Source organism: Emydura macquarii, unplaced genomic scaffold, assembly GCF_026122565.2.
Source record: "Emydura macquarii macquarii isolate MOO-44397 ecotype Brisbane River unplaced genomic scaffold, CSIRO-AGI_Emac_v2 contig_1230, whole genome shotgun sequence".
NCBI classification, from domain to species: domain Eukaryota; kingdom Metazoa; phylum Chordata; order Testudines; family Chelidae; genus Emydura; species Emydura macquarii.
The window spans coordinates 350,811-377,935 of NW_027131367.1; the positions used below are offsets into that span (position 1 = coordinate 350,811).

At 49.4% G+C, this 27,125-nt stretch overlaps 3 protein-coding genes across 6 annotated transcripts; 2 read left to right on the top strand and 1 right to left on the bottom strand.

Annotated features, from left to right (window-relative positions):
- Positions 1 to 1,384: 1,384 nt before the first annotated feature.
- On the top strand, positions 1,385 to 12,625 carry RFNG (RFNG O-fucosylpeptide 3-beta-N-acetylglucosaminyltransferase). Of its 4 annotated transcripts, XR_010919534.1 has the most exons (9): positions 1,385 to 1,882; positions 3,330 to 3,378; positions 3,938 to 4,040; positions 5,016 to 5,169; positions 6,559 to 6,644; positions 6,737 to 6,902; positions 8,379 to 8,464; positions 8,700 to 8,858; positions 10,600 to 10,683. XR_010919534.1 is itself a non-coding variant. In XM_067547120.1 (8 exons), exons 1-8 carry the CDS (start codon positions 1,385 to 1,387, stop codon positions 12,583 to 12,585), a joined length of 1,227 nt encoding a protein of 408 aa, XP_067403221.1. In that variant the 3' UTR covers positions 12,586 to 12,625. The 4 variants fall into 4 exon arrangements, 3 of the variants coding, with proteins under 3 accessions (XP_067403221.1, XP_067403220.1, XP_067403222.1); XM_067547120.1 differs by lacking the exons at positions 8,700 to 8,858; positions 10,600 to 10,683 and adding an exon at positions 12,501 to 12,625; XM_067547119.1 differs by lacking the exon at positions 8,700 to 8,858 and having other exon boundaries at positions 10,600 to 11,533.
- A 596-nt stretch (positions 12,626 to 13,221) lies between these two features.
- DCXR (dicarbonyl and L-xylulose reductase) lies at positions 13,222 to 18,371 on the top strand. The gene is made up of 8 exons (XM_067547122.1): positions 13,222 to 13,402; positions 13,480 to 13,577; positions 13,978 to 14,132; positions 16,508 to 16,550; positions 16,896 to 16,995; positions 17,181 to 17,245; positions 17,370 to 17,487; positions 18,104 to 18,371. Exons 1-8 carry the CDS (start codon positions 13,345 to 13,347, stop codon positions 18,205 to 18,207), a joined length of 741 nt encoding a protein of 246 aa, XP_067403223.1. The 5' UTR covers positions 13,222 to 13,344; the 3' UTR covers positions 18,208 to 18,371.
- Positions 18,372 to 18,447: 76 nt separating this feature from the next.
- On the bottom strand, positions 18,448 to 25,707 carry RAC3 (Rac family small GTPase 3). Its single transcript, XM_067547123.1, has 6 exons — positions 24,895 to 25,707; positions 21,524 to 21,595; positions 21,230 to 21,347; positions 20,640 to 20,702; positions 19,791 to 19,950; positions 18,448 to 19,542 (listed from the first exon to the last, which is right to left on the bottom strand). Exons 1-6 carry the CDS (start codon positions 24,927 to 24,929, stop codon positions 19,412 to 19,414), a joined length of 579 nt encoding a protein of 192 aa, XP_067403224.1. The 5' UTR covers positions 24,930 to 25,707; the 3' UTR covers positions 18,448 to 19,411.
- Between the last annotated feature and the right edge of the window lie 1,418 nt (positions 25,708 to 27,125).

The following is a 27,125-nucleotide window of genomic DNA, read 5'->3' on the forward strand; positions in this document are numbered from 1 at the left end:
TCAGAACAGCTTGCAGGTGAAGAGTGAAGTTTACAGTCATGGCTATTTCCCTCTGTTTGGGCCGCCAACATTTATCATAAGAAAGAGGAAATCAGTGACATCAGCACCTGGTTCTTAGGAATCCTGAACACCACATGGGATGTGAAACTGAATTGCCTGTTGCCACTCCATTTCTAGGAGGAGCATCTTCTTCATCTTATTTCTTTTCTTTCCTATCCTATCAGTAAGACTTGGGTTAGCCAGCCAAGTCAAGTCCATCTTTTGCAACACTGCTGTAATGAAAAGAAAAGCTGTAAACAATGCTTTTAGCCCAACTAGTAAAAGTTTGCTAAATATGAGCGTCTAATAAAACAATATGCTGTGACTATAATTTTCCAGCAGCTGATTTACAAGCAAAACCCCCCACAGAAATAGAAGCTGCACTTTCTACCTTTGCTAGTCATTCTCCCTTCATGTGTGTTTTGTCTTTAAGGAAAGGACTGGACTTCAACACAATTTTAAGTCAAGACTGGATGTCTTTTTGAAAGATGTGCTATGACTCAAATAAAAGTTATGAGTTTAATGCAGAAATTAGTATGTGTGGTTCTTTGATCTGTGTTATTCAGGTCACACTAAAGGATCATAATGGTCCCTTCTGGCCTTAAAATGTTTGACTATGACCAAGTTAAGACCATCTAAATTGATTTTCTTTTCCACTTGTCCCCAACATGGATAGTTAAAATCACCTTTATTACCACTTAAACAGAGTGTCAAACAAAGACCTTCCCACTTATAAGCTATACAAAGAAAGAGAATAAGGGAAGTGCTTTAAATATAGATTTTACTTAACTCTTTGTTTTGAATGCTTTTACTGTTTTTCCTTTTTATGTGTGTTTAATAAAAAGTTAGGTTTTTAATGGTAGCTGTTATGGTGGAAGTAAGTGAGAATAACTTACTACAAAACCCCAAAACACAATTAACTGTCTACTACTGTAGCAGTAAACCAGGGTTTTGAAACTAGGCCAGAGAAAGAATCATCATTATCAATATAGCAATACCTATAACTGAGAGTGGGTTTTGGTATTAGTATGACTAGGGTGATGCTGAGGCTATGGTGACTAGGGACAGCAATGTTGTGTGGGTAGAAGAAATGAAATGTCTTGAGGTAGGATGTAAAAGAGGAAAGTGAGGTTGCATGGGGCAGAGGCAAGCAGATGTTCCAGGCATATAGCACTTCTAGCTCTGCTGGTTCAGTGGTTTGTGAACAAAATATAGCAAGACTGTGATGCAAGTCTGTCCTACAGAGCCCTCAACCTTTCCTATTCTCTCTTGCAGAGCTGTGATCCATCCTATGTGAAGTAATGTCCCAACTGTGCAACATGGCAGGGGCCCTGGGGGCTGAAGAATGACATATTCCTGCACTGGGCTCAGTAAGATCTGCTTCCTGCTATCCGTGACCTTCTGTGCTTTCCTTCTCCTGCTAATTCCCAAATTCCAGACTACCTGGCGACCTAGGGGCTATCCACAACCCCGTCCACCACCTCCTTTTAATTCTTCCTGCAAAAGTGAGTTCCACCAGCAGCAAGCAGAGCCCAGCTTAACAGACCATTTGGACAGTGAGGGAACTGATATTACACACAGTGTGAAAGATGAAACTGTAGAAAAATGGGGGCATTACAGCCTACGTACTGGGGGATCCATCCTGAAACTTAAGGAGCAAGATGGGAGCCCCACCAGTGCTCTTCAAACTATGTTGAAGAACTACAATGGACTTGAAGGTGACTCCATTAAGGAGAATCTGAAGCTGCAGGATATTTTTATTGCTGTGAAAACTACAAGAAAATATCATAAAACTAGGCTGGACTTGCTCTTCCAAACCTGGATATCACAGGCCAAAAGACAGGTGAGAGACCTTCCTCATAGGAATAGGAGAGTGATAGAATGAGAGCCCCTTTCTCTGTGACTGCAGATTCAAGACCTGCTATAATCGCACTGCCCTCCATGGTCATGCTGCAGTTTCACTCTGTGTAGCCCCTACCTGTTCATTAAACATGTTCTTCCTGCAGGATTAGGAACTGAGTTCCTGTAAATAGTCCATCTGACCAAAAGCCAAGGATGAGCTGCTACTGGGTTGTAGAACATTCGTCTGAATGCACAATCTGGCTTCTTGCTGCCTGGGGTCTGTAACTTGTGCAGGAGTGTTCGTGGGACTGATATATGCTTGGATAATCAAAACCTTGTGTGTGACTCTAATAAAACTTGCAAGACAGACTCTGTTGAGCATGAAACTGTAGCAACCAGAGCCAAATCCATGGTGGTGTAAGACAGCTTCACTAAATTCGCTTTCACTAAAAGAAAAGCTACTGGTCACAGGTCCAGAGAGAAGCTGCAGCTAGAGAAAAATGTGCCAAGCTTCTTCTTATGGAAGGAGCCATTGGATAGTCCAGTGGTTCCCAAACTGTGGTATGCGTACTACCGGTGGTACACAGGCCACCTCCCGTTAGTACGTGTCCATCTGCTGCTGGGGGGCTGGCCAGGAGCCGCTCCAGCGCCAGCCCAGCTCCCAAGCAACACAGCGGCCACTCCGTCCTCCCAGCCGCACTCCTACAGACAGTGGCATTTTATGTTAATGGTACACAACGTGGTAGAGTTTGGGAACTGCTGGGATAGTCATTGACAATTCCTGATGCTAGTGCTGATGTGTTGGAGACAATACTTTCAGACTACATGCTCTTCAGTACAGGGACTGGGTTTTCGTATGAGATGTAGCTCAGAATCCCTTAATGTAGAAGTTTCATTGTATTTGAGGAGATACATAACATCTGGGTATGATTTTGTTAATCTTCTCCAGCTTTCTGGGGCACGCTGTTGTTACTAACTGGATCTTTTCACTCTTACTCTCATTCTTCCCCAGAGTTTTGTTGATTCCTCTAGGGCCATTGACTCTCTGGGGCAATATCCAGCCAAGCAGGTGTGCTATCTTTTGGGGGTGGGGTGGGAGAGGAGGTTGGAAAGGGAGAAACTCCTGGAAAGCAGTTTATTCCTGAACACAGGATGCCTCAGCCCTATCCTAAGACAGGAGGGTAGTTCCATTTGGATTCTCTGCTGAAATTGCCAATGAGGGAGCCACTCAATACTGAATGTGCTGGTGGTTTTGTGATATAGAAACCAATCCAGTAGGCAATATACCAAATTAACACCAATTCTTTTCACATTGGCCACTGAAAAATAACTAGATAAATTACTACCAATTCTAACTGGGGACTGGGTGAAGCTAAAATTAATCCCTCCATTTCTGAAATCTTTGGTAAAGGAAGCAGCTTTTTTCCTAATGTCTTTGTCTCCCACAGACATTTATATTCACAGACTGGGAGGATCATGAACTACGCCTAATAGCAGGTAAGCTATGTAACTCAATGCTCACTTGCCCCTTTTAATATGGATGCTGACTTGTTGCTGCCATCCTCTCCCTTGAGGGTCCTCACTCTATGCTGTGCATGTGATTGGTGAGAGGGAGCTGGAAGCTCAGAAGGGGAAATGCTGTTTCCTATTTTCCTCCCTCGGAAAGGGTCTCATGTTTGTTTTTCTTCAGGTCATTTGGATTTGTAGGAACTTCATGAACATAATTCACTGGGTTAATCTTCACATTCACTTTCTTCCTTTTTGTTCAGAAGTGTCAGTGTAGCTGTTTGAGGGTTAATGTACGCGATCCCCTTTGTGCACTGTCCCTGTATTTGATTCGCCTTCCCTGCAATCCGGCACCATATTCACGTGCTCTTCACTCTTTGTGCTACGTGCTCATGCTGTGAGCACCGCACGCTCTCCATGCTGCTCTCTACGTGTGCATTGTGTGTGCACCATGTCCATGGTTCAGGTACGTGCTCAAGAGGTGCACATGCTCTCTCTTCTAGATTATGCATTCACCCAATCTTGACCATTTTGAACTTTGTTTCCTTAGGAGATCACATGATCAACACCAACTGCTCTGCTGTTCACACTCGCCAGGCACTCTGCTGCAAGATGTCTGTGGAATACGATAAATTCCTTGAATCTGGGAGAAAGTATGTGAGACTCATTGTTCCAACTGTAGCTTTTTTCATTCCAATTCTGAAGGGGTAGCAGCAGGCAGAGACTCATTAGGAAAAGGATAGATAAGACAGAAAATATCATATTTCCTCTTTATAAATCCATGGTACACCCACATCTTGAATACTGCATGCAGATCTGGTCACGCCATCTCAAAAAAGATATCTGAATTGGAAAAGGTACAGAAAAGGGTAAAATTATTAGGAGTATGGAAAAGCTTCCATGTGAGAAGAGATTAAGACTGAGGGGATATGATAGAGGTCTATAAAATCATGACTGGTGTGGAGAAAGTAAATAAAGAAGTGTTATTTACTCCTCATAATATAAGAACTAGGGGGTCATCAAATGAAATTAATAGGCAGCAGGTTTAAAATGAACCAAAAGAAGTATTTCTTCATACAACCCACGGTCAACCTGTGGAACTCACTGCCAGAGGATGTTGTGAAGGCCAAGACTATCATGGTGTTCAAAAAAGAACTAGGTAAGTTCATGGAGGATAGGTCCATCAATGGCTATTTGTCAGAAGCTGGGAATGGGCGATGGGATGGATCACTTGCTGATTACCTGTTCTGTTCATTTCCTCTGAAGCACCTGGCATTGGCCACTGTCAGAAGACAGGATACTGGGCTAGATGGACCATTAGTCTGACCCAGTATGGCCATTCTTATGTTCACTGATAGACAAGAATCAGGTGAAAGGCTCTAGGAAGGAAGAACCCACAGGTGGGCTACTGCCTTCAACCTCTCTGAGTTGGAAATTGTTTGGCACTTTGGCTTCTAACTTCTGCCTTTTCAGTCTGAGGGCTGCTTTTTTCCAGTCCCTTTGCCCCAAATCTGAGAGACTAAGATCTTCTCTGGAGAGAACTCAGTACATAGAGCTGACTCTGAACCTTTATGTCACCTCCTCAGTGCCTTTTCTGTGTGACTATTTCTTCCCTGCTTTGTCTACAGATGGTTTTGCCATGTGGATGATGACAACTATCTAAATCCACAGACTCTCCTGCGCCTCTTGTCTGCCTTCTCACATAGCCAGGATATATATGTGGGGAAGCCAAGCCTGGATCACCCCATTGAAGCAGCTGACCATGTCCGGAGTGATGGATCAGTAAGCATGCTCTGTAACTGTCCCTTCTCCCAACCAGCCTCCAAGCTTTTAAGAAGCTGAACAGTGCACAAGATCCCATGTACAAAACCTCTGAGTTAATTTGCATTTACAAATGATATTGAGTGCTAACAGGGATTCTTATCCCTTCACTGGTATGTGGGGGAGAGAAAACTCCCCCTATTTCCGCAGTTGGGTGTGAGGGAGCACCTCCCCCCAGCCAGGTCAGTTCTGCAGGTATCTCCATTCAGTTCTGGGAGCTAGTCTTTTTTACTTATTGTTAATCATGTTTTTTACAGTAGTGCTTACGTACCAACCAAGAATAGGACCCCATTGTGCTAGACACTGCACAAACATAGCAGTAGACAGTCTCTGCCCTCAAAGAGCTTACAGACCAGACAGGCTGAGGGTGGAGGAAGGGGTAGAATGCAGTAGAGTGAACAATGTGAGGCAGCAAACGTCATGTTCGTTCTGATTTTGGGGGGTGAGGGGTAGTTAGGAGGAGATCCACAAGATGGAAATAAAGGTGAAGGGAGAGGGGACACTGAAGGGCAGGGGATAAGAGGGACATGTGTGGCATGAAGCTTCTGTGAGAAGGAGAAGTGAGGGAGGGAAAGGGCTGGAGGACACTGCCCATCAGCATAGGGCAGGAAAAGTCCAGTCAAAACTGTAGTTCTCTGAATGTCAGGCACTCTCTCTGCTAGCAAGTAAACATCCAAGTACATCTGCTACCATCCCGAGCCAGCCGCAGGTGGGTGATACTGTTGCTCTGTGACTGGGCTGGTAATGGTCACTTCCAGTATGGAGCAATCATTTCCCTGGAGCCCAAATGTGTTTCAGTCACAAGATACATGAGCATCTCTATCTTGGGGAGCAGGATACCAAGTTGCCAGGCCAGCTGATAAATTCATTGGCAATGCAGCCAGGTGAAGTGGCTTATGAAAAACCCTACATAATTAAGTAGTCTCTTTAGCGTTAATCACTTGGCTCCAAGCAGGGCTCCACTGATTTCCCCAGAGGCTTGTTCCAGGCTGACTATGACTCTGGAGGGCAGGATCACCACACAGAGTGTTGCATAGGAGTAGGGCCTCTCCTCAGCTCTCCTGTGTGTCTCTGGTTTTCCATTCCCTGTATGCTCCCTGTTTCACTCAGACTCCATGGGCTCTGTGGTAGCAGCTGCAAGGTGATAAGTTGCCTGATGAGAGAACATTCATCAGGGCATCCAGGAGTCCGAAGAGGCAGGGCTAGCCCAAAGTCCACCTATTGCTCAGATGATGTGTCCAATATGCTGCAGAGCAGAAGATCCTCTTCCCTACCCAGCAGATGGGAAAAGCTGAGTATCATTAACAAGTGCCTTTTTTTTTTTTTCTTGTTGCTTTTGCTGTTCGCTAGACTACTGTGAAGTTCTGGTTTGCCACAGGTGGAGCAGGGTTCTGTATCAGCAGAGGCCTTGCCCTGAAGATGAGTCCCTGGGCCAGGTAAATGCATTTCAAAAGCAGAGACCCTGGCCCCATGGCTTTGATAAGATTTAAGGCATATTTGACCCTCCGTCTCCATCCTCTCCTGACAGCTTGGGTAACTTCATCAGCACTGCAGAGAGAGTGCGTCTTCCTGATGACTGCACCATCGGTTACATCATTGAGGGGCTGCTGGAGGTGAAGCTGCTGCACAGCCCTTTGTTCCATTCCCATCTGGAGAATCTGCAGAGACTACGAGGCAAGTCAGTGCTGCAGCAGGTAAGGCTGAGTCTCATGCCTTGCTCAGCACAGTCCTTAGCCTCAGAGCTGCTCCTCAGACTGATCAGAAGAAATCACCTCTGCAGGTACCGCTATCTTCTCCCTGGTTTTCAGGAAAGGCAGATGGCATCAGGCCTGTAATCCCATCGTTATTCCTAATTGCTTGTGTAGCTGGCCAGAGCAGTCCCATGGCCACCACTGCATTCGGATAACAGGCACATTTCCATCCTGGCCAGCTGGATCACCTCTAGTTCTCCCCTTCTTTGACAGTCCCTTCCATACCCAGCCCCACCCATGCTGTTTCCTTGCCACCTCTGTCTTCTTCCTTTCCATTCCTGAGTCACATGACCAGTGTAGCAAGTGGCGGAATTTACAGTCCACCCATAAAAGCAAGAGATTTGCATCTTTGCCTCAGTTTTAATTCATACCAAAAATGGGAATGTCATTAAATGTGTAATCATATATTAAATGATATACATTCTCTTAAGAGAGTGACTTGTCTGCATATCAAGTGTTTAATCACTATTGGTTGTGAGTATTCAAAAACATAAGCTTGTTTAAAAATAATTACTTCTACGGCATCTTCCTTAATGGACAATAGATGGTGCTGTGAGGCTGCCCCAAACTAAAATTCCTCCACTACTTCTCTACGTTTGTTCTCTACCACAAACAAGAACACAGCTGCACACTGCAGAATACTCATTTAAGTTGTTTTATTAGGCAATAAAAATGCACTTTCAGGGCCAAAGTTTATACCTGGTGTAATCACAGCAGAAGTGGTGATGAATCTGGCCCTCCCTTTGTGATTGCCCTCTCTCCTGAGACTAACTTTAACAGCTAGTCAAAAATCTTGTTGCTCCTAAAGGTTATTAGAGAACTGAACTCTTGGGCTTTAGTTAGAAAATACGTAATGCAGCCTTCGTATTGAAGAATGGTTTTATTGTAAAAATATTGGACTCTGGCTTCAGAGATCAGTTGCCAACTCTTCCATACTCATAGTGACCTGTGCAAGTCATTTAACTTCTCTGTGCCTCCATTTTCCCAGTGTAAACTGAAGATAATATGACTGACCTAACAGGAGTGTCTGTGAGGATGAATTCATTACTGTTTTGTTAGTTGTTACTGTTCAGATACTATGGTGATGGGTGCCACACTAAAGCTTACACATAAAATTGATTAGATGGTATCTTCTCCTCCAGAGCAGCTTATCTGAGCTTTTCTTATCTCCCTGTCTGTCTGGTTTCTTCTTCCAGTTCCCTTTTGGACGGTCAGCAGGTTCTCTCAAATGGTTTCCATCCTATATGAACCATTATGAGAAAGCAAACTATCACCTTTTATGTGTAACTTCTGATACCAAGATCAGATAGGACATCTCTTTCCCTTTAGGTCCTCTTCCTTATCCCTCATTAAGACCTCTTCCACTCAGTCACTCTCTGCTAAGTTGCAGATTCTGACTTTACATGTTTGCTTTTCCAGGTCACCCTGAGTTATGGGGGCCCTGAGAACAAACACAACGTTGTGAGTGTGGCAGGAGTGTTTGGCCTGCAGCAAGATCCAACCCGGTGAGTACCTGCTTCTAAAATACGTTCTCCCTACCCTGTCCATACCTAGGGACTGCAGGAAGATCAAGCGCACAGGCTGGGGCAACATCTCTCATATTGTCTCCACAGTCCAACTGGACTATGGCCAATTTCCCAGCAGTCTTGGGATGCCTGCACATTCTGAGTTTTGGCTGAGGTGTCGCCAAACTGATGTGCTCATAGCTCATGTTGTCTCCTCGTCTTTCTCTCCTCACAGATTCAAATCTGTCCATTGTCTTCTCTACCCTGACACTACCTGGTGTCCCACTAAAAATATACTGTGACCTCACACCTAACCTTGAAATTTGGTATCTTACCTGCACAAGATTGGGCAGAATGCTTTTCTGGGAGATGAACAAGAAAAAAATCTGCAAAAGTAAGATCCCTCGAACACTTAATTCACATGGCAGGAGTGTGAGGCCTCATCAGCTGCTGTCTGAAATATCCCAAGGAAGAAACTCTCCTACTCTTTGCTCTATGGTTTTCCATCTCTTCATATAATGTCTCCAAAGTTGAGCACAGGTCCCCTCCCCCTTTCTATCTAGTTTTATCCATGCTTGGCTAGTTAAAAGCCCCTCTGCCTATCACACGGGTTTGTACCTAAAAAATACAGAGGGAATGCAGTACCTGCAACCATAGCACTGGAACTAGTATTATGGATAGGGCTTCAAGGGGTCAGTCCTCTTGCTGCTGATATGTCAGGGCAGAGTGTAGAGCCCATGGTGGGGAGGGAAGGATTTTTAATTTGTTTCCCTTGGGAACAGAATGATTCAGGAACTTCTCCAGCTTTTGTATCTTATCCCAATGTTTGAGCTGTGCTGGAATCTAGCTGAAACATTTGAGACATCTGCACTTCAAGGGCAAGTAAGGCAGAGATGTGTTTACTAAGAAAAGAAACAATGCCAGTCTGTCCCACATGACAGGCTGAGGACTACATCAGAACCACTTAAGCATATGTTCTCTCCTTTAGCCCCTCTAGTCTTTAGAGTCTGGATTCCAGGAGGGCTGGATATCACAGTTGGCTCTCTTTCTGGTTGGAAGATGGTGGTGGTTTGCCATGATGGGCTGCAGAGCCAAAGGTGCTTGGTCTTGGCTCTTACTATTCCCTGGTAGTTTGATACTGAGAGAGAGATTTTTGGGAATACTAGTAGGTCACTCCTCCCAGTGTAATCCACAGCATGGAGACTGGGTTGGCACCTGATTCTGGGTCGCTAAAACAGCCTGCAGTCTTGCTGCATCCCAAAGCCCATGTGGGAGGAAAAATCTAGGTTAGCTGTAGTGCACTGAGTAAATCCTGTGGTGCTGTCATCTGGGGACCTTTGACTGGACTGGTGTGATCACCCAGGCCAGTTCCATAAATGGACCTTTGAGCTTCAGGCCTGGGGAAAGGTCTGTGTTCACTTTTCCTCTGCATCTTGACCTTTGGACAAGCCAGCCAGGAGGAAGCCCACCAAAAGGAATGAGATGAGAGTTTCTGCTGTAGGATTTGCCACTGATCTGTTAAGGAAAAGGGGTTTGGTTTTGGGGTGGGGAAAGAAGGGACTCCAAAACTGTTTTTTTTCCTCTTAGTCCACACTGAGGCTTGCACACTGCATTGCTGGCATAGTTAGGAAGAACAGTATTAAAAATTCCTTTGCAAGACCCTCCCTCAGTCTAATGAGCCTTTTACAAGATCTTCATTGGTTCCTGGTCCTAATGACTAATACTGAAATGGGGGGAGAAGCAGCAGAATTACATATTGGCAAATTGTAATTCCAAGCACTGTGACCTGAGCATGGAGCTGGCAAGAAGGAACTTTTGGTTTCTAATTCTGGCTCTGCCACGAATGCACTGTGTGGCCTTGGATGAGTCATGTGACCTCTCCCATTTGTAACGTGGGTAGAGTACGTAGGCATACCTGTCAGGTATGCAATTGTGAGGCTTAATGGAGTTGTGTAACTCTTTCTGAAGATAAAGTGCCATCTGTCCTCAGAATTATTCCCATCTCTCCCAAACAGAGATCCTTTAGGGTTTAGCCTGGTATGTTTTGCTACTTTCTAGAGAGACTAATTCTGTTGAGAGATAAGTCCAAGCCTCCTAGCTGTAGCAATCCTAAGGCTGTCTCTCTAACTTCTCAGATGTTGCCTTCTTTGCCCTCCTTTGCACATGCTTCCTGATGTGGCACTAGCACCATCCTTTGGTCAACAGGCCAGGCTGACATTGGAATTGCCAGACTGCAGCAGACCAGTGATCCATCTAACACAGCCTCCTTTCTCAGACAGTGGCCAGAACCAAATGCCACAGAAGATGGCATAAGAACTCTTCAGTAGGCATGTGAGGAATAATCTGCCTACACATTAGGTCTCCTCCTGATCACTTAAGCCTGAAGTTTAATATTCCTTCCAAAATTTGTGTCATTAAGTACAACTGAATATTCTTAATACCCATATAAATATCCAATCCTTTTTTAATCTTAAGTACTTGGCCTAAGTGCCTGTCTTCCTGGCAAAGAATTCCACAAATCAACTAGTCATTAATGGGACTCTCTGTGCCCTCTGGATGCTGATTAACTGCCTCAATATTGCAGCTACCGTTCCTGGGCCATGGGCTGCCTTGGAATTGCAATTTGCCAGATATACCACATATGACAGATCAATTAAGACTAAGGATCTGATCCTACCTGCTATTCAAGTCAATAGCAAAACTCCCATTGAGCTCACTAGCAGCAGGATGGGATCATAAAAGTTTGGTCTAATACTCTTCCTGTTTCCCAGGGCTGAGCATGCTACCTCTTTGGCATGCCCATAACTGAAAGGCATATAGGCTGGGTTTGGAAAAGAAATATGTGCCCCCTGTATGGCAGTGCAGAACACTGGCCTTCAACAAGCTGTGGTTTGGGCTTCTTTTAAGGTTGTTTGTAAATGTCTCTACTCTGGCAGCCTCCATTGTCATAAGATGGGAGTGTTCCAGACAAACTGGTATCTTATCTAACGTGTTTTCTTTTCATTAAATAAATATTTAAATGGGGACCAGATTTTCAGTGTCCTGTTCAGTTCCCTGACACCTGTTAAGTAGAGATTTACTGCACACAGAGCTAACACTCAACACCAGCAACCTGCTATAAGCCTCACACACCCAGCAACTATTGCCTCATGTCAAACTTAGTCCCTACTCAACATCCACTATCTCCCAAAACTTCTGCCAATGCAAAAGCCACATGTGATTTCAATCCCCAAAGGGCTGCAAAGGACTGTGGAGTTTAAGCAGTTTTGGGGTGCTGGAAGGGAGGAATAAGGTTGAGAAGCAATGAGGTAAAGGGTGTTGCCAAACCAGCATTCTCATTACTGCTAAATAAAAGGGAAGAAACGTGAGTGAGGGGAGAGCTTAAAAATACGAGAGTACCTCTTGCCTTCCCATTTAGTTTTTACAGTGTTGCCAAACACGTTTAAAGCAATGACTAAAATGTAGAGCCGCTGTGATGCTCCTCATCTAACTCCGCTATGGTTCCTATCACCACAAATGGGCCTGTATTTCTAGCAGTAAGTTACATTAAAAGTAAAGACCGCTGCATGTGCATTGATCACTGACAGAACAGTCCCTGTCACAGCGTGTGGAGGTAGTGCCAATACTGCTAATCAGAGGCAGATGGTGGTCTCCTCCCTGAAATGGTCACCCCTCACCCTACCACATGCAGTAGTTCACAGTGTAGCAGCTGACAGTCTGTGGGCTGTTACCTTCTCCCCATTGGTCTTTGTGCTCCAAGGCTGGTGATCGCTGGCCCAGCATATTATGTGGTCCTGTAGGTGCTGCATGATGCCTGTGGAGCCCCTGTAAAACTCGGGGCTGAGGGTCTCCAGCCCAGCAATGGCTGCCAGGAGGCACCTGTGGCCAGCTTGGCCACTTGCTGAGGGGTTAAATGGGTTCTGTATACTTCTGGCTGATTTCCTGGCTTCATCATAGCTGTCTCTTCACCAGTGCTGCCCTGCAGTTGGGATTGGTCACCTGAGCCAGGTAGCCAATTGTCTCCCTTCGTTTTCAGATTAAAGGCCTCACCATGGTGGTCTGACTCACTGCAGTGCTTCAGCGTGGGGTTGTCCAGCAGCTTCAGTACCTCCCAGTATTGAGCTGCCAACTCCTGCTTTATGGCCTCATGGTAGGCCTGGGCTTGTTTTCTCAGCTTCCCTTGACACTGGGGTGTGAGTTCTTCAACCACCATTCCCTCATCATGAGTTTGCAGGCCTCAGACAGCAGGATCCTCTCTGTATGGGAGAGCAGCTCCTTCCATTGCACCACCACCTGCTTTGTGGCAGCAGCCAGGTCCTGTCTGCCCCATCACTCCAATAAGGGCGCTGACTGCACCACCTGCTTGCGGCGCCTCATCTACAACAAGGGCAGGGTCAGTCAGGAGGAGTGGGCTGGGCCCCGGGCACACAGAGAGCCCTAACTGAGTGGTGCAAGGGAACGCTGAGTGTAATAACCCCAAAGGCGTAAATGGTCCTCCCCGCCCAGTCCCAGTGTTCGGGTCCCTGCGGGGGGCTGCAAGATCTACTTTCTGCATTCCCCGCGGTCCAGTGCGTGCACAGCCAGCTTGGCGGCGCTGAAAACCGGCCTTCGTGCAGCACGCGGGCTGCAGCCTGACGGAGCCCAGCGGCGCCGGCCGCCAGTGCCCCGCCGCCTCCTGCACGTGCGGGCTCGCCGCACCGCTCGCTCTGCTCACCTGCCCTGGCGGGGTGTCCCCTCGGCGGCGGCTGCTGCGGGCGCTGGAGCCGCCCTGCGCCGCCCGGGGCCGGGAAAGGCCGCGGACCCGCGCTCGCCGGGCGTGGCCTCCGCAGGGGCCGGCCGCCCTCAGGCCCCGCCTCGGCCCGTGCGCAGCCCGCAGGGAAATGGAGCCGGATCGGAGCTTCTCAGGCCGTCGGGCCCTGGTGACCGGCGCGGGCAAAGGTGAGGGAGGGCCCTGGGGTTCGCGGGCGGCGGGTCCGGGTCCCGGCCCCGGCCCTGACCGCCCCTCGCCCTCGCAGGGATCGGCCGGGCAGTGGCCGTGGCGCTTAGCGGAGCCGGGGCCCAAGTGGTGGCGCTGAGTCGGACGCGGGCGGACCTGGAGAGCCTCGAGCGAGAGGTAACGGCCCGGCCCCTCGCGCCGGCGGGCCTGTACCCCCGACCGGCTCGAGCCAACAGCCCTGGGCGGTCACCCCAACTCCCGCAGCGACCCGGGCAGCCCCGCTTCAGGGGGCCTCCAACCCCCTCCTCCTCCCACGGGGACCCACACACTGCCTTCCCTCAGGGAGCCTTCACCCCCATGAGCCGCACACCCCCTGTCCCCCAGGGACCCGCAGCTGTCCCACCTCAACGATACCAACAGCTCCCTCCAGAGGCCCCAAACCAACCCACCCCTCAGTGACATCTCTCCCCCCTGCGCGAACCTGGGGGCAGTCCGCCCCCCCGCGACCCTGGCCTGGGGCAACCTCCTCCCCTCCAGGGTACACTCTTGTCATTGGCCACTCTGCTGTGTCCTCCAGTGTGCAGGGATTGAGACGCTCTGTGTAGACCTGGGTGACTGGGATGCCACCGAGGCAGCGTTGAGCAAGGTGGGAGCCATTGACCTGCTGGTAAATAATGCAGCTGTGGCTGTGCTACAACCCTTCCTGGAGGTGACCAAGGAGGCCTTCGACAGGTAAGGCCTGGCACCCAGCTGATAGCACTCCCAAGGCCTGAGCACAGGGTAAGGAATGGAGGGAGGCTAGGCAATACTAAGGGAGAGACTGGACTCTGCTATAATAAACACAAAAAACTGCTGGAGCCAGACAGCCCCTGTGGTTCTCAGGGTCTCTCCAGTCTCTGCTGCCTGGGGTCAGCACACAGTGGAGATGTGGCCAGAGAACACAATAGCCCTCTCCCGGGTGCAGGGGACCTTCTGGGAAGGTGCAGGGGGTGTGTCAGGGACATTCTGCGGAATACCAGGGCACACCTCTGCCTCAGATGTTCTGCACATCTGCAACAGCAGGGGTACAAGTCAAGGCAACTATCAGGGCAGTTCTACCCTTTGTCAGAGCAGAACTTACTCATCTGACCATAAGAAAGTAGGTGACGTTCACGCCTGTCTTTGGCAAGGTGGAAGGTAAATCTTTCTGGCAGCACCCAAAGTACTTTTCTCACTTTGGCACTCTGAGTATATCTCCACTGGGAAAATGCATTGTGTTAGAGAACGTTAACTTCCACAACATTTCATACCTTAGTAGCTAGCGTGGCTAGGGACAAGTTGTGTTTAAAAACTCCTATGTTCCCCACAACCAGTTTTTTAAACACAACTCTCCTTTTCTATACTAGGTGTTAATGTGTGTTTAACCTCTCTACTTAAAACATGTTTAACATACATTCCGACACGATGCACTCACATTTACGTAGTGCAGCCATTTCTGAGATGCAGACACGCAAAAAAGCTGCATGTTGGATTCAGCTAGAAAGTGAAGGAGAATACTGTGTCAAACTGAAGTTGCAAGGAGGTAGGAGGGGATTTAATTGAGATACTAACCACTCCTGCTCTTAAGATAACCCACAAAGAAAAAATATGCCCTTTTTGCTTCATTTTGAGGTATGATGCAGAGCCAGAAGGATTTTGCTTGATCTCTAGTAAAAATGCAAAGAAAACTTGGAGCAAAAACTTTCAAATATAAGGTGCTAATCAGTTCCTAGGTGCCTGTATCGCTTCTGAATATGAGACATAGGCCCCTAAACTACTTAGGCATTTTTTAAAAATGTTGTCATTGATCTTCCCAGTGTTTTTTAAAAATACCTTAATTCCTCCCACCCCCACTCCTCCTTTCAGGCCTTTATATGTCAAAATGATAAGAACAAGCAAACCTGTATTTTTCCTTTGTAGGTCACCCCTGAGGGATATTCAGTGATGCCCCTAAGTGGCCAGAATCTTGATTTTTTACATCTCAGCTGAAACAACTCTTAGCACCAGACTGGGGCACAGGGGTCAGTACGTAATGGAAAAAGAACCCCTACTGAGTCACCCAGACTGCCCCTTAACATTAGGCTAGGGCAGCGTAGTCACAACCAGCTCAGAGAGGAGTGTGCTCCCTACTGTTCAGCCATACTATGTCCTACAGCCTCTTTCCCTAGAAGTCTCCCATTCAAACACCAACCACACTTCACCCTCCTTAAAGTGAGTCTCAGCTTAAGATGTGCAGGTATGGATAGCTAGGAGGGAATTCAAAGAGATCTTACCTGGGTGGGAAACTGAAATTACGTCCTCATCAGTACATTCCAACAGCAAAAAATTGCTCTTCAGAAGATTCTCTCTGTCATCCCTCTTTCAATCTGAATGTAAGTTCTTGCAGAGGTATGTTTCCTCTGTTCTTGGAAGAAACCTTAGTGGGTAAGTAAGTACCTTGTTCCCATAGTAAAGGAAAAAAGGTTGTGCAAATGGAGCACTCCCCAAGTGATTCATTTATGGCTAGTAGTCAGAGTATGAAACAGGAGGGCACTTGCTAGTCCAGTCACACCACTGGATGTCTAGGAGGTGAAATTCTGGGATAAGGAAGGAACAGTATCTCACTGTGACAAATACAAGAAAACGCTGCTATTAAATGTTTTATAGGAGGTTTCTTTGATATTTTGAAGCCTTGTAAAGGTTTGACTGAGCTAGGAGGGGTCACTGGCTCAGGTCTAGGCCCTTCTGTTTAAATTTTAGGTTAGACAAGGGCCCCACAGGAAATGACTTGAAGTGCTGATTATGCTCTTTTCTCTGCTACATGGGGAAGGTGGCAGCTAAACAGCTTATTTCATCCTATGAATGGTCATTGCTGAGTGGAGTTACAGGGCATTTGCAAGCCATTCAGTGTGTTGTGTTTAGATAAGACGACTAGTTCCATGGGGTGAACCTCTCTAGCCAGTTGGACTGGATCTTTCAACAGGCTGATTGGTGTTTCTGAGGCACTGGCAGCAGCCAGCTTCCTATTTCTGCCTCCCCACTCCCCCACAGACTGCTGCCAGGTTGTGATTTTCTTTTGATCTGACTTGGACTATTTTTTTTTTATTTAGATCTTTTGATGTGAATCTTCGTGCTGTGTTTCTTGTTTCCCAGGTGAGAGGGGACTGTGGAGTGGGATTGAGACAGGGATAAACTGATGAGTTCCAGCTTCCCTGGAGCAACATGTGTGCAAGGGAAATAAAAGCCTTAATTAGGAGCTGTGCCTGCATCTCTGCTGCTCATGGGGATCCACTAGAGCCTGACATTTGTGTATGTTGAACCTGCTGTGCTTGGTGTAGCTGATCCTATTGCATCCCCTAGTTCCAACTATTTTTCTTATTTCAGAACTGGGAGGTGTCTGGGGTTACTGCTCTGGCATGCTGTTCTATTCCCCCAAGAAGGCACCACCAGGCTGGGTTGGATGATTCCCCCCTCACTTGTTCTCTTGTGCTGTTTCAGATCATTTCCCGGCAGATGATTGCCCGGCGGGTGCCAGGAGTGATAGTGAACATCTCGAGCCAGGCATCTCAGCGGCCTCTACGGGATCATGCTGTTTACTGTGAGTGTCTGAGTCAGCATCCTCCATACCTTCCCAGACCTTCCATTAGAGACTTCACCTAGCTGGAAGCCATGAGCATAGGAAGCTGGGGTGGGTGCAGTGAGTATGTTGACCTAGTCTGGGACCAGTGACCCAGCCTAGGTGCTGTGCACTCAGTTTCTTCTGTCTGTTGGGTTTTATTGAAGGTTCTACAAAAAGTGCCTTAGATATGCTGACCAAGGTGATGGCTCTGGAGCTGGGACCCCACAAGGTAAGACCCAATCTGTGGAAGAGAGCAGGGAAGGGTCCATCTCTGAGATGGAATGGGACTGAGCAAGTGGAGGCAGTTTCTCTCAGGATAGTTCAGTTACCTAATGTATTGTTGTTGGTGCCAGATCCGGGTGAACACCGTGAACCCCACTGTGGTTATGACTGACATGGGGCGAATTAACTGGACAGAGCCTCAGAAAGCTTCTGCCATGATTAGTCGAATTCCTCTGGGGAAGTTTGCAGGTCAGTGGTGGGGATTTGCTGCTGGGCCCTGCTCCATGTTCAGCTTATCTGTATCCTTAGTGCTTCCTTCTAACTGGCTTCTCAGCCATGATTAGTTCCTCTGTGTGGCTCATGCCCTCCAGGCCAAGGAACAGCAGTGTTACAGCTCTGCTCAAAGTTTGTGGCAGAGTATCTGAAGCAGCTGTACTGTTTCCACTTGGAATGAGCAAGAACCAGTCATGGTTCTCCCCTTCTCCAGAATGTTCCCAACCTGGGCTTTCTTTTAGGATGGGCAGGGGAAGATTTTTACCCTCCCCCCCAGTATGATTGTTACCCTCCCATGCTCAACACTCCATGCTATAACCCTATCATCAGCCAACTGTCCATTCTGGGAACACAGCAAGAACTTCTGAATGCACAGGAACCATGCATGCTGTCTCATTCACTGCACCAAACATGACCCAGTGGAAGGAGTGGGAAAATCTCTCCCCTCTGTTACGTCTCATTGGCCAAGAGGCCACAACTGCAAGGCAGAATGATGCCAGGGGCTCTTGGAAGTTTGTAGGTTTCTTTTTCTGCTGCTAGTGCAGTTTATGGGGTGCCTCAGCTGTTTCCCTCTCTGTGTGTCCTATTCCAGAGGTAGATGACGTGGTGAACAGCATCCTCTTCCTGCTGAGTGACAAGAGTGCTATGACAACAGGTGTCTCGCTGCTGGTTGATGGGGGTTTTCTTGTCTCCTAAGATTGGTGCAGCTGCACTGGCACCCGAAGGAGAGAATCCTTCCTTAGCTTTCGCACTATTGTTACTAAGTGATTCTAAACGTGATGGAGAGACCGTGAGTGACACAGATCACAAGTCATGAGGGGGAGTTGGACATTAGTAGGGCTCTGACCTGTAGGAAAAGTGAGGCAGGTCATTCCACTGTTGGAAGCATGGCTATTCACTCAAAAGCTGTGCTCTCTGCACCAAACAAAGTCCACATTCCTTCATGGAGAATGTTTATTGTACCAAAATAAGAAGTGTTTATCTTGTCACTCTACATGATGATTAGAAACAGGACCTGTCTTTGTTCTAACCCTCTCCTCCCAAAACCTTTCAGAAGCGCTCCCTGCTCCATCCAAATCCATAAAGACCAGCACTTCATTCCCCATGGGAAAGGGAGGAAGTAGCCATCAGATTCCTCACTGCCTATTTCATGTCTTGATAGAAAAAAGAGGCAACAACCTCAGCCCTGCTTTGCAAAGACTGGCTGGGGGAGGAGAGACCCCCTACTAACCAGCGCTCTGCCATGACTGATGGGCAGGGAGCAGCACCCAAGGCAGTGCCCTGAAAGGCACTAAGTGCGCAAGGCTGTTTTACTCACGGAGCTTGGCTAGTGATTAGTACCCAATAAAGCACCTGAGTTATTTCTTCAGCCTCTGTCTCCTGTTTATTTTCACCGCTCCTCGAGTTAGTTATTTGACTCCCTTAAGTCTCTGGCACATCTCCTTAGAGCACCAGTTAGTTCAGTATCACCAGCAATAGGCTACCCTTCCAGCTGGTCTCGTCATTCACAAACTATCACACAATGGTCCCTCCCCACTCCCTTAGGGAGTCTCATCACCTGTCTCCCCTGTGCATTGCAAGCAGATGTTTCCATCAGAGAATGGGTGCCTTGGCCCCTTCAACATGAAGTTAAGGAAAGCTGCACCCCACTGCCCCAGGGAGCTACCCTGCCACTCCCCCTGCTTCTACCCTGGGGCTGCACAGCATCCACCTAATTTCCCGCCCCTATTGCCCCTTCACATCAACAGTGACGTTTAAATCAAAGAGACATTTAAAAAACACTGACTTCATATATGATGAAGGGCCCCACACATCACGGCACTTCTCCAGAACCACCCAGCAAACAATCTGTTGCAGGAGGATGACAATGACATGCTGAGTCAGCACCTCGCCAACACCCTCAAAATACGGTGCACTTCTTGCAAGGCTTCTTCACAGGTGGGGGGCACAGCACAGCACGGATAGCTTCATCAAACACGGTCTTCAAGCCCCGCTGTGTCAGGGCGGAGCACTCAAGATACTTCACTGACCCTGTGGGAAGAGAGCTGTCTCAACCACTCCAATCCTAGCAAGATCTGGTTTAGACTGTAAACTCTTTGGAGCAGGGACTGTCTTTTGTTCCACATTCCTATAGTGCCTAGCACATAAATGTCCTGGTCCACAACAAGAACTCCCAGGTGTTATGATAATATAAATAATAATAATTCCCCCCTCAGAAATAACAAGGTAGGCCCAATGAAGGTCTCCAGCTCTTGCCAGAATAGGTGCCCAAGACTTACCAATCTCCCGTGCCATGGCCAGGCCCTGGGGGTAGGTGATGGGGGCCAGTTTCTTATCACGCAGCCTTTCAATGGTGTCCTTGTCATCTCTCAAGTCCAGCTTGGTGCCCACCAGGATAATGGGAGTATTAGGACAGTGGTGTCGGACCTCCGGGTACCACTAAAACAGAGCAGTTCACTGAGAACTGGCAGAGACAGTAAGGAAAAGACTCTTGCAGCATAATTAACCAGTTGCTCATTTATTAGGTATATAGTGCCCCAGGGCACCTGAAATACTAGTAGCAGTCAGCATAGAAGGCAGTTTTATATATAGCTCTTAAACCATTTTACAAAGAGAAGTCAATACAAATGGGGAAACGGAAGCACAGAGTGGGAACTCTGCACAGCAAGTCAGTGACACAGCTGAAGACACCTGATGGTTCCTGCCTCATTTGTTGTACCATGCTGCCTTGCTTAGCCCCATGTTTGTTTCTGGGACACTCTCTGCCAGTCTGCCTTATCTAAACCTTGGATTTCAGAAGGCAGGGACTTAGCCAATGAGAGTAGCTGATGCAGCGTAGGCCCTTTCTCCACTCTGCAGGCTGTAGCAGCAGCCTCTCTGGTTTTCCTAGAAGGAGGGTTGAGAAAACTCTATTCCAGGGATTTCGGCCCTATCTCTGAGGGGCAGAGACTGTTGCTCATGCACATCCAACTATGCTGACTCTGGGCTCCCAACACCCTAAGCCTGTGCTAAGCCACAGTGCTGCCAGTGACAAGATTACACTGTGCCGCAGTGGGTCTGTCTGTCATTCATGGGGGGAAGGGACCTTGATGTTCCTCCCCCCCTCCAAAAAGAAGAAAGCAAGTTACCTTGGCTCGGACATTCTCGAATGAGGCTGGACTCACCAGGGAGAAGCAGATCAAGAAGACATCCTGTGAGGGGACAGAAGCATCAGTCACTGGGAAAAGATCTAACAGCAACAGCCAAGGACTGGTGGGGCAGCATCAGTGAGGGATGATTAGCCCCTCCACCTGCAGAGCATGGGTGAGGGGTAAGGAAATCCCTCCAGTGAAAGACCCAAAATAAATAACATTTCTGTAGGGGCAGCTCTTCAGCTACCAATGAAAAAGCACCTTGCTGTACTCGCTCACCCCTGCTCCAGCACATTAGTGATCTGCAAATGCCCCAAAAGAAATAGTTTCTGTGGTTCAAACAGGCCCGTGGAAAGCAGCAAGAGCAGTTGGGATGGTCTGCAGGGGGAGAGACACCTGTTCTCCTTACCTTACAGGACCCCATGGTAGCATCTCCAGTGATGCAAACACAAACTCCCTGCTTCAGAAACTGGGAATCTGTCAAAGGGAAGCAAATCTGGTTCTACTCTGGTCCCCAGAGACCCCCCCCACACACACACACACACATGCAGGGAGCACATCAAGGCCAGATCAGGTTCTTCACTCACTGTCTGAGGGTAGGAGAGTGGCCGCAGTCGGTCATAGTCCTCTTGCCCTGCCGTATCCCAGAGACCCAGGTTCACTGGCTTCCCATCTACCATGACATTGGCAGAGTAATTATCAAACCTGCCACAGGACAAATCCCTGTTAGTGACACTGAGGCAACCCATCACAGGACCACAATCACAGCATGGGGCAGAAGGGATGCATCACATGATCACAGTCCTCCCCTGCCCCACACACACGCCTATATAACTGCAAAGCATAACTCCAGCTCTGCTGCCCCCAGTGCCAATACTCACACAGTTGGGATATACTCTCCCGGGAAGGCATTTGTGGTGTAACTGATCAGCAGGCAGGTCTTCCCCACAGCCCTGCAGAAGGGAAGAAGGCAGAGCATGAAGCGGCAAGATGGGAGAGCCCACAGGCGAAAAAGGCACGAGCAGCATGTTGGAGCGTTAGTTAGTGAGAAGGTAGAGCTGTGCAGCTCAGAATCCCCAGCTGTCAAGGGGATTTGCCAGCGACCAGGCCTGAACACACTGTGAGTGCTGTGTCCCTAGCACACATGTGCCTAATAGCTGGCCCATTTTGACTCAACAAGGGATGCACCTCTTTCAAAGAGTGCTATCTCACCCTCGAACGTGTTTATTGGCATGACCAATGACACGTGATGACATGCTGCAAAGGAGACAGATTCCCAGCTCCTGTCCCATACAGCTACAGCATCACAGGCCCCAACCAAAATGGGGCTTTACCACATCCCATTACTGCCTTCCTTGACAAAGCACAACCCTGTCCAGCCTTCACGCTGGCCATGGTGCAGCTTTTCCTTGATGTTTCTTTATGTAAAGCATTTCTGATGAGTCATGGGACTCTCTGTCTCATCCCTCTCAGTGAATTGAACACTGAAGCAGAAGCACTATACATTTGCGTAGAGACAGTCAGGTTTGGCCAAAGAATAAATGGACACAAATCACACATCAAGAATGGTAACATTCAAAAACCAGTAGGAGAGCACTTCAGTCTCCCAGGACACTCAATAACAGACTTGAAAGTTGCCATACTTCAACAAAAAAACTTCAAAAACAAACTCTGGTGCAAAAATTGCAGAGCTGGAACTCATATGCAAACTTGACACTATCACACTAGCCCACTACAAAAAATAATGTTCCCTCTTTTGGCATTCACTCCTTCTCATCAACTGTTGTGAATAGGCTTCATCCACCCTGATTACATCAACCTCGTTAACATGCGCCCTCCTCCCTGTGATGTAACTCACCCGTCCTTGCATGTGTATATATACCCACCTAACTGACGTTTCCACTTCATGCATCTGACGAAGTGCGTTTCTGCCCACAAAAGCTTATGCCCAAGTAAATGTGTTAGTCTTTACAGTGTCACAGAACTCTCGCTGTTTTTCTAAAACAGACTAACACGGCTACCCCTCTGGAACTGAAGCAGAAAGTCTCTCTCTATCACAGGGATGAAATACAGGGATTACTGAACCAGGTAAGACCAAGATCCAGGGGACAAAGACCTGAACCAGGAGTCAGGAGACCTGGGTCTCTTCTTGGTTCTCCAACTGACCTACTGTGAACAAGTCACTTCCCCTCTCTCAGCCTGTTTCCCTGCCAACTCTCTGTATGTCTTATCTAGTTAGATGGTAAACTCTCTGGGGCACAGCTTCCTGCCTACTATATATTTGTACAGTGGTTGGTGCCGCTGGGAGTTACTGTATTATAAGTACCATACCTAGAATCCAGCCCCATTTCCTGTCTCCAGCAGTAGCCAGTACCAGCTGCTTCAGAGGAAGGTGATAAATCATATCATCTTGATTAGCCGCTGCTGGGGCACAGGGACATGAAGAAAATGACACCCCATGCTCCAAGGAGCTCACCTGATCATTTTTATGGCTTTTCTCAAATCTTCTCAACCTAATTTCTACTGCATTATAGTGACCAGAACTGACCGCCGATGTTCTTCTTCAGACCTGCCTAATGCTTTGTCTGCCCCAGGTCCCTCCCATTGTTTGCAGCCTCATGTGAATGTCACAAGTCTGCCTTCATTTTGCACATCACGCTGTGGCATGGTATCTGCTCAGATACCAGGATCTTCCACATAATTCAGCGCCTGTTGTTTGGGGCTGGTACACTGGTGATAGGATCTGACAGGATGGGTGCAAAGCACCTGGGTGAGCCAGCATGAAGAGTATTGAAGGGGATGGGATACAGAGCTGGCACCAGAATGAGCTGGAGGGGTGTCCAATGGGTCAAGATACAGTGATGACATGGGCATGAGACAGGGGTGAGTGGGTGTCTGATGGGGAGATAAAGACACAACACAAAGGTGAGCCAGGGGGATGGTCTGAGATATGGAGATGGCACCAGAGTAAGCCGGGGTGGGAGGCAGGGACACAACAGGATATGGAGAAGGCGCTGGGGTGAATTGGGGGGGCCAAAGGGGCTGGGATGCAGAGGTGGCACCAGGGCAGAGGTTTTTCAATCTGTGGGGTGTGCGCCTCAATCTGTGGGGTGTGTGGAGGAACACTGGGGGCGGGGGCACAGCCAGGCCGACCCCCATAGGGGGTGGGAAGGGAGCGCCACCCAGCCCTGCTCTGCCCCAAACTCTGGGCTCAGCCACAGCCTCAGCACCCAACCCCAGCCTCCCAAGCCTCAGCAGCCGGCTTTGGCCCCCCCACCAGCCCCAGCCGCTGCGCCCGCCTGGCCTCGCCCATCCCAGGCTTGGCCCCCCACCTGGCAGCTGCAGAGCCCAGCCTCCCCCATGCTGCAGTGCCCAGTCCCGCCGCAGTGCCGCACCCAGTCTTGGTGCCACCCCCCACCTCAGTGCCTGGCTCCTGGCAGCTGTGGCCACCAGCCCCCAGGGTCCCCAGAGTCCCTGGGGACAGCCACAGCCCCCGGTCCCAACCAGAGCCCCCTACCTTGGCCCGGCTCCCAGCCACAGCCCCAACCCGACAGTGGCCTCAGTCCCAGACCCAGCTGGAGGGGGTCGGCGGGGCATGGACAGGGGTGGAGGGGGCAAACGTTTGAGGAGCACTGCACCAGGGTAAGATGGAGGTGGCTCTCGTGGGACAGGATATGGGGCCAGCACAGGAGGGAGCCATGAGGGAGGACGGTGTCTGATGGACCAGGACGAGGAGCTGGAACAGGGGTTGGTACCAGAAGGGTCCCCAAATTCTCCCTTCAGCTGCTGCCGAGATTTAACAACTTCCCAAGGCTGCACCAGAAGCGGGAGAGGAGGGGTCTGTGCGCCTGCTGGGGAAGGTCACTGGGCGGCCCTGTGCTGCTGTGGGGCCCGGCCCGGGGTCCCACACGGCCCAGGGGGAGCGCGCTGCTGATGCGGGGCGGACACAGCTGGGCGGGGCACCATGGCGGTGGGGGGCCGCTGCTTGCCGGGGGGAGGGGAGCGGCGGGGGGCCGCACACGGCCGGGGGCGCTGAGAGGGGGCACGGCCGCGGAGCGGACAGCCGTGTGGATGGGGACGCAGCGGGTCTTGTCTTTCAGGCCCACCCCGTCCCGTCGGCCCGAGCCCGGAGTCGCTCCCGGCCCCGGCAGGCCGGGCTCCCCTCCCCGCGGCCCCCCTCCCGGCCCCGGCCCCGGCCCCGGCCCCGGCCCCCAGCAGCGCGGCGGGGGGACCCCGCCCGGCCCGCGCTTACCCGTCTCCCACCACCACACACTTGATCGCCTGCATCTGCCCCGGGATGGCGGCGCCTCTGCGATTCCGCCGCAGTGACGGACCGGAGCCGGGCGGGGCCGACGAGCCGAGCGCAGCCGAACCGCCCGGCGGGGGGAGCCGAGGTACCGGCGGCTGCGGCCTGCCCCCGCGCTCCCCGCCCTGGGGTGTGGCAGGGTGCAGGGCCCCTCAGGCCCCGGGCTCGTCCCTCAGCCGCCCGCCCGCCCGTCTCCGCTCGCCGGCGGGCCGGACGCCGCTGGTTCCTCAGCCCCGGGCACGAGACGGGCGTCTGCAGCCTCCGCTCTTTGTCTGCCCCCCGCGCTGCCTCGCGGCTGCCGCTCGCCCGGCTTTGCACAAGGGGCATAGCCTTCGGCAACATGGCAACGCCCAGCCCAGCCACCATGGCTGAGGGGGCCCGTCCTAGCTGCTTCGAAGGACGGTAAAAGAAACCCTCTTGGATAACTGGGGAACAGAGTGGGCCTGGGGGAAGAGTCACCCTGCCCCACTCAGTTCCTGGTTGGTTTAGATCCTGAAATAAGAGGGCTGAACTCAGCCTCAGATCATGTGGCAATGAGTTCCATCGGCCAAATGTACTTTGTGTACATACACACAATCTGCAACAGGGCAGTGTTTGGATTTCAGCCCAAACCTCCAAAGCCAGAAGAAGCCCTCTCCCAGCTCCTGTGCACACATGCTCATATTGAGCCTGACAATGACATCTTCCAGTCCAATGGGCAGGAAGGCAAGGCTTATGAGAGGAGGAGGGGCATGACCTAGCTCATATGGATATTGGAGGGGTGGGGTCCAACTCAAGCCAGACAATAGAGCTCAGGGCCTAATACAGATCCAGTATGAACACCATCTCTCTGCATTCCTGTGCTAACCAAGGGTGCAAATAGAATTAAGATATCACACATCCTCTTATATACCCCATCCAGGTAAATGCACCTGAATCTCCAGGGCATTACAGCCATTAAGGACAGGTTACTTATGGACTGTCTATCACTAGCAAGGTAAGATTTGTCAGTGTTTGAAATCTCTGTAGGGGTAGCAGCGCTTTGGCCTCTATGGAGTTGAGGTGTGCTCCTAGGAATTCCAGTTGTTGAACTAGAGTTAGGGTTGATTTCTTTTTATTTGCAACCCCAGGCTTTGAAAGATGTTGATGGTCCTCTGAATATTGTCTATTGCCTCTGATTGAGTAGGACTTCTCACCAGGTAGTCGTTGAGATACAGGAATATTATCTTCTCTTGCTTGCATAGGTGTGCTGCTACTGCTACTGCAAGGGTTTTGGAGAAGACTCGTGGTGCTGTGGAAAGGCCCAACTGTAGAACTCTGTATTGGTAATGTTCTTTTCCAACTGTCAAATGAAGGAATTGTCTGTGTGAACTGGGTGTATTGTGATATGGAAATATGCATTCTGTAAGTCGAGGGCTGAGAACCAGTCTCCTTGTTCCAGGGCTAGAATTAGCGTGGCTAATATGATCATCGTGAATATTTGGACTCGCACAAATTTGTTGAGTTTTGATGTCTAGAATGGGCCTCCAACCTCCTCTTTTCTTCTGTGTTAAGAAATAGTGGGACTAGAATCTCTTCCCTCTGTATTGTGGAGGAACTTGTTCCACTGCACCTAACTATAGAAGATGTTGTATTGCTTGTCGTAGGAGGTGCTCATGAGAGGGATCCCTAAAGAGGAATGGGGAGGGGGAAAACCCACCCCCATCACAGGGTTTCACAATCCAGGTGGCAGCCCAAACATGAGCATCTATGCTGAAATGTTTAGCCTCACAGCCTCAGCCCCATTGGCCCAAGTCAGCTGAGCTGGGCAAGCTGTGGCCATGGATCTTTTATTGCAGTGTAAACATACCCTGAGCAGCATCATGGGGGGAGGCCACCCCAGTACAAAGGGGTTCTCCTTTAATCTGCCCATCTACAAGAGCTCTCAGAAACCAGATTTTCCATTTTGAGCAGCTGAGGCTTTGGCCTCTCACTCAGTTACAACTACTATACAATTGAAGTCCATGGGGCTGTCATGGGTCTCAAGGAGAGATTTGGAGCTGAGCAACCACCCCAAGGGTTTAATTCTAGGCCCCTTCTGTTTTTAGCTCTGCTCAAAATCTCAGTAACCTTTAGATGTGCTTAGCTAATCTTCCATACAGCTGCCCCTCTATACTTATTTGCCAGCCTCAATGGGTCTCTCTGCAGAAAGCACATAA

Bases quoted from the DNA above. Each gene is read 5' to 3' on its own strand.
- RFNG (XM_067547119.1), top strand. From the start codon at position 1,385: ATGACATATTCCTGCACTGGGCTCAGTAAGATCTGCTTCCTGCTATCC. The intron at 6,645-6,736 runs GTAAATGCATTT...CTCTCCTGACAG, and splicing joins AAGATGAGTCCCTGGGCCAG to CTTGGGTAACTTCATCAGCA. The intron at 6,903-8,378 runs GTAAGGCTGAGT...TTGCTTTTCCAG, and splicing joins GCAAGTCAGTGCTGCAGCAG to GTCACCCTGAGTTATGGGGG.
- DCXR (XM_067547122.1), top strand. From the start codon at position 13,345: ATGGAGCCGGATCGGAGCTTCTCAGGCCGTCGGGCCCTGGTGACCGGC. The intron at 13,403-13,479 runs GTGAGGGAGGGC...TCGCCCTCGCAG, and splicing joins GGTGACCGGCGCGGGCAAAG to GGATCGGCCGGGCAGTGGCC. The intron at 14,133-16,507 runs GTAAGGCCTGGC...TTTTTTATTTAG, and splicing joins ACCAAGGAGGCCTTCGACAG to ATCTTTTGATGTGAATCTTC.
- RAC3 (XM_067547123.1), bottom strand. From the start codon at position 24,929: ATGCAGGCGATCAAGTGTGTGGTGGTGGGAGACGG. The intron at 19,951-20,639 runs GTAACTTGCTTT...GCTCTGTTTTAG, and splicing joins TCGAGAATGTCCGAGCCAAG to TGGTACCCGGAGGTCCGACA. The intron at 19,543-19,790 runs GTAAGTCTTGGG...CTCTTCCCACAG, and splicing joins GGCCATGGCACGGGAGATTG to GGTCAGTGAAGTATCTTGAG.